The 5,713-nt window shown below is 48.4% G+C and overlaps 1 protein-coding gene across 1 annotated transcript; it reads left to right on the forward strand.

Annotated features, from left to right (window-relative positions):
* The first annotated feature begins 293 nt into the window (after positions 1 to 293).
* Positions 294 to 4,487, forward strand: LOC104695937 (endonuclease domain-containing 1 protein-like). Its single transcript, XM_010409997.4, has 2 exons — positions 294 to 1,887; positions 3,889 to 4,487. The coding sequence occupies exons 1-2, from the start codon at positions 1,603 to 1,605 to the stop codon at positions 4,426 to 4,428; spliced, it is 825 nt and encodes a 274-aa protein (XP_010408299.3). The 5' UTR covers positions 294 to 1,602; the 3' UTR covers positions 4,429 to 4,487.
* Positions 4,488 to 5,713: the final 1,226 nt, after the last annotated feature.

The following is a 5,713-nucleotide window of genomic DNA, read 5'->3' on the forward strand; positions in this document are numbered from 1 at the left end:
CTGGCAGAGGCAAATACGTGAATGCCCCATCCCTGGAAGTGTTCAAGGCCAGGTTGGATGGGACTTAGAGCAACCTGGTCTAGTGGAAGGTGTCCTTGCTTGGTGTCATAACAGGGGGGTTGGAACTGGATGACCCCCAAGGTCCCTTCCAATCCAAATCATTCCGTGATTCTTTCTGTGATTCTATGAACATACTTTGTAAGGAGAGACATGCATGTATCACCATCCTGGTTGATGCAAAGAGTGTGCTGGCCTCGAGGTGTCTACACTCCCTCTCTGTCCTTGCTCACAGCAGCAGAGCACCTCCCAGAAACAGAGGTGTCACACAGGTCAATGAGAGTGGAATGTCCACCATCCAGACACCTCCAGATCCTGCCTGTGGCCGTGGGATCTTTGCTGCCCTTGAAGGAGAACAGTCCAGAAGAACACAAATCTCTTCAATCCACAAGTCCAAACAACATTTCTTTCTCGAATTTTGTTTTGTCATGTGCATTTGGCTTCTGCTGCTGTGATTGACTTTGCCCTGAAGACCTACAGCCTTCCATCTACTTAGCATCTCTTTGGCGATTCACTTCCTTTTTCCATGGGGAATGAAGACTCAGGAAAAGGCTTTGGTGACACCTCATTTTTTGTCAGTAGAATCACAGCATCATTTAGGTTGGAAAAGATGTCCAAGATCATCGAGTCACACCTTTAATCAACCACCACCTTGTCAACCAGACCATGGCACTGAGTGCCACATCCAGACATTAAAGTAGAAACAGTACTGCCCTCTGGTTCAAAATCCCCTTTTTCCAGTACTGCCTTCATAAGAGCTGTTTCCATTTCCCTGCATTTGCTCAGCTACTTCACAGCTTGCCCTGCTTTGAGCATGAGATTGGACTGCTGCATTTAGCATCTGATAGAAAGAAAACTGAGGGAGAAATCAGGAGAACATCCACAGGGAGAAGCCAAATCTGGACTTCAGTACAATTTCCCTAGAGAGGTGTTACAAGTCCTGGTTTTTTTCTACCATGATATGGAAAACTTACCAAAAGTACTTCATGTAGGAATCTCTGAGCTCCCAACTGGAATAAGGCTGGAAGATCCAATAGAATTTTTTACAAGTTGAAGAAATGGAGGTTTGTCTTATGGAACAGACCACAGGGGAGTTGGAACAATGGGAGTAGAGCTCATTGAGTGTCTCTCACAACTTTCCATCCAGAAAGTGCACAGCTCAAGACAACACATAGGCACTGCCTCCACTGACTTGAAAGGCAGAGAAGATCCAGTTATGAAGTATTAGAGCACAAATTTTTATTAAAAAGAGTGAAATGCAGAAGCATGAGCTTGTAGACCTCAGGAGTAGGTGGAGAGATTAATTACTTCTTATGCTTGTATATGATTATAAAAACCAACATGTTGTTACAGTACTCCCGGACTTCTGGAAGTGGAGGAAAATTAGTCCGGTTTAGTTGTCAATGAATGAGCAGTGGGAAAAGACTGCTCCTCTGCCAGCTGTGTCCCACCTGCACAGGCCATGACCAGCTCTCTGCAAGCTGAGTGTCCCTCTGCATTTGCCTTCCAGGGGAGCAAGAGCCCTTCACTTGAAATCCTCCCACGATGCTGCGCCTGCTGCTGCTGCTGCAGGTGTTGGCCAGCTGCCTCTGGCTGGGACACAGCGAGGTGGTGAACTCCTTTGCAAGCTATCCTAAGTTTTCCTACAGGAATACTGCTCCAGATAATGCCCTGGAGCCAGCAAACCCAGCCTGGATCTGCCAGCGCTACAACAACCAGTATCATTTTGCCACCCTGTACGACAAAACACGGCGCATTCCCGTGTACTCTGCTTACATCTACCAGCCTGGACCAGGCAACAGATCTAAATCACAGTTTGTTGAGCCTCAGGTAAGTGTCTCTCTTACAGTACATCACCCTCCAGTCATTAAAAGATGAACTGCAGCATTTGACCCAACTTTTCTATTTCCTCCTGCTTCCCTACACACATGCAAATGGACACACTGGATGGGATTCTCCTCATTTAACTTCAAACACCTGCACCACATGGTTCCTCTGATGAATCTGAGGAGGATGAGATGAATCATATCCCAAAGGTGCCCAGTTTTTAGCATTGACCTGACAAAAACATCAAATTGCATTGCATTCCAAAGTCAAATGATTCCCCTCCCAGTGCCCTGCTGTGGTGGGTGACCAAGCGATGGGGAAAAGGCTTCCAAGAGAGCCTAAACTTGAGGGACCAAGAGTCCTGCTGGGCTCTGATCCCCACTTTGCCCTGATCTGTTTGGCATCCCTGGCAGAGCTGATCTGCTCCCAGTGCAGAGTCAAACAGGCTTTGTGTGTGGTGTGAGAAGAGGGAGGAGAAACTCAGAATGGGGTGAGATGGCCCAGGGACAAAGCCTCGGCAGGCACAGGCACTGGAGATGAGAGGGTCAGGTTAACACTGGGGGGATCTCTGGAGTGACGTTTCAGGCAGTGAAAAGTGAGGAGCATCAGTGTCAGTCCAGTCAGAAGGGCGTGATCTCCATCCATGGGCAGTGACCCCTGAGCCCCTTTGGCTCAGGCTTGGTCCAGAAGGATCCAGCAGACAGCCAGAACTCCAGGAGCTACACAGCTCTCCCAAGCATCCTGCAGACAAACTTCAGTAGAACAGGCCAGGCCAAATGCAGAAGAGAAAAAGAGGAAATTCCTGTCATTGCTAAGGACAGGGTAGCAGGAGGCAATTTGGGTGAAAATGTGCCAGAGCATTATGCCCTGTTCCAGAGGAAGGCTGAATATGTTTCCCTAAAGAGGAACAAAAAGATCTTGAAGTTACGAAAAAAATAATCATTTGCACTTGTTACTCACATGAACTTGAGCAACTAATCTGATCTTGCACCACTGCAGCCTCCATATTAGGGAGGGATAAAAACATCTGTCTTTTTGTAGAATCATAGAATCATAGAGTGGTTTGTGTTGGAAGGAACCCTAAAGATCATCTCAGTCTCCAACTCCCCTGCATGGGCCAGGCCAGCTGCCACTAGACCAGCATGCTGCAAGCCCCATCCAGCATGGGCCTTGTCCTCCTAGAGCCTGGACACAGGACACCAGAAAAAGCTTTGATTGCAGTCACTTTCTCCAGAGGCCTTTTTGGAGTAGTTAGCGTGCCCAGGACTCTTTTGGGATTGCAGGCTCCTCTCAGAGGCTGATCATTTGTAACTTCTTTCCAGTGATGCAGCAGAAGATGCTCCCTGGCCCAGATTAGCTCTGAGACACATTCTTAGCACCACAGTTGCAGATTCCATTTATGTTGAGATCCTTTTGCTTACTGAGCAAAAATCTTCATCCCTGAATGAACTGTAGCCCTCCCAAGGAAACCTCAGCTCCAGAACTGATTTCCCAACACATTTCCCTGTGTATGTGGTTAGAGGAGGCAACCTCTGGTGTTCCAGGAGTGGGGAACACTTGTAGCAACAACACAAAGCATCACAGAATCACAGAATGGCCTGAGGGTCTGCAGGGAGAGCCCTGGGCAGATTTGGGCTGTGGAGACAGGAGGAAAGGGAAGCAGATGTGCCAGGGAAGGTGTCTCACCAACGTCACCTTTCAAACCTAGGAGTGGAAAGTGCTCCTTGTCTCATGCACCCACCCATTCTCCCAGCACAGGCTGCAGGCTGGATCCCAAAGGTCACAAGTCAAAATGAGAGCAGTCAGATTCTGAGCTTCTTTCTCTTTAAAGCTTTTGTGTTCATGCAGGAGGGGCATGTCCATGATTTCTCTCAGATTCATACATTTTCATACACTGAGGTCACAAAAAATGGGATCTTGACCATCAGAGGCTTCTGCTCTGGGGTAATCTGCTGCATTACTCCCATTCCCCATTCTAACACCTCTTCCTCTTTCCCTGTCAAGCTGATAGGGAATAATAATCTCAAGGAGATGGAAACAGAGCAAACCCTCCTTCAAAACGGGTTCACCATGGAGGATATCAAACAGAACCAGGCTGTCCTCGAAGACTACGACAACCTGATTGGTTTGGACCATGGCCATTTGAGCCCCAGTGGCCATCAAAAGAGTTATATCAACAAGGCGGCTACTTTCACCCTCACCAACATAGTGCCTCAGGATACCAGTCTCAACAAGGGTGCCTGGAACATCTACGAGTTTAGAACAATGGCCACAGAGAGCCAGGGCTGTACAACCACCTACGTCATCACGGGTGCTGTGCCTGGGAACACCATGGCCAAAAACAGGGTTAATGTACCCAGCCACATCTGGTCAGCTGCCTGCTGCCTGGTGGGCACAACGCCAGTGAAGGCGTGGGGGGTCATTGCTGAAAACAACGGGAACCACAAGTTCCCGCTCCTCACGCTGGGGCAGCTGGAGTCTGATTTGACCAAGCTCTATGGAGGGAATCCGGTTACTCTGTTTGACAGTGCCTGTCCCCGCTAACAAACCTCACATCCTTGATGGAAAAGGCTCAGTGTCTTTTTCCACATGTCATAGAATCACAGAATCACAGAATCACAGAATCACAGAATGGGTTGGGTTTGATGGGACCTTAAAGATCGTCTTGTTCTGACCTTCCTGCCATGGCCAGGGACACCTTCCACTAGACCAGGTTGTTCCAAGCCCTTTCCAGCCTGGCCTTGAATGCTTCCAGGCATGGGGCAGCCAAAATGTCTCTGGGTAACTTTTGCTCATAGCACAGCCTGCTCATGGTAATTTACTTCTTTATAATATCCCATCTAACCCTGCCCTCCATCAGTGTGAAACTATTCCCTCTTGTCCTGTAAGTTTTTACCCTTGTCCAAAGTCCCTCTCAAGCTCTCTCAGGGATCCTTTAGGTACTGGACTCCCAGGAATCTTCTCCAGGATGAACACCTACAGCTCTCTCCAGAGCAGAGGTGCTTCAGCCCTCCGAGCATCCTCATGGCCTCCACTGGACTCCACTCCAACAGCTTTGTATTCTTCTTGTGTTGTGGGCCCCAGAGCTGGAGGCTCAGCTGCAGGTGGGGTCTCACCAGAGCAGAGGAGAGAGGGACAAATGTCCTGTGCAGTATCTGTGCTGCTTCCTTCTCTGGTGTGTTTCCATCTCTGCCCCTCACGGCACCTCCTCCTCTGTTCAAAGGCACAAAGAGGTGGGCAGTGTTTATGTGATCATGTGATTATGTGATTATGTGATTCTGGGACATGGTTTTGTTTGCGTGCTTTTGAAACTGCACCTTGAGAGCAGCAGCTCTCAGACAGGCATCAGATATACAGGATGCTTTGAGCAGCCAAAGCTGAAATCCTGTGACGCACTCCTTGGATACCTCCATTCTCTGCTCTGCTTCTGAAGCTTATCTGCAGATTTATGGGAAACTGCTTTGGGGAAATGTATTCAATGGTTGTAAAAGATCAGTGTGTGCCAGGTCATTTAGTTTGCAAGAGCTTACAATAAAAGTTATTTGCTGCATTGCTGGATTCCAGGGTCACCTCATATATAAACCACAAATTGCTTCTTGCTGAAATTTCCACCACCAGCACTGATGTCACAATGCCCAGAGCATCCTTGCAGGACACTGGGTGTCCAAATGCAATCTGAGGATGCCATAACACCCACACAAGTGTCAGCATCAGACACCAGTTATTCTCCTGTGATGGGCATGAACAAAGTGGGCCATGGTTCCAAGAGCTCATATAAGCTGGGTCACTTCCAGAGCTGCCAGCTTGAGCCTGCATTCTCAGCTCAGGA

The sequence above is a fragment of the Corvus cornix genome, chromosome 1A (assembly GCF_000738735.6).
Source record: "Corvus cornix cornix isolate S_Up_H32 chromosome 1A, ASM73873v5, whole genome shotgun sequence".
NCBI classification, from domain to species: Eukaryota; Metazoa; Chordata; class Aves; order Passeriformes; family Corvidae; genus Corvus; species Corvus cornix.

Coding starts and splice junctions, on each gene's coding strand:
- LOC104695937 (XM_010409997.4), top strand. CDS start 1,603: ATGCTGCGCCTGCTGCTGCTGCTGCAGGTGTTGGCCAGCTGCCTCTGG. Junction 1,888..3,888: donor CACAGTTTGTTGAGCCTCAG/GTAAGTGTCTCT, acceptor TTCCCTGTCAAG/CTGATAGGGAATAATAATCT.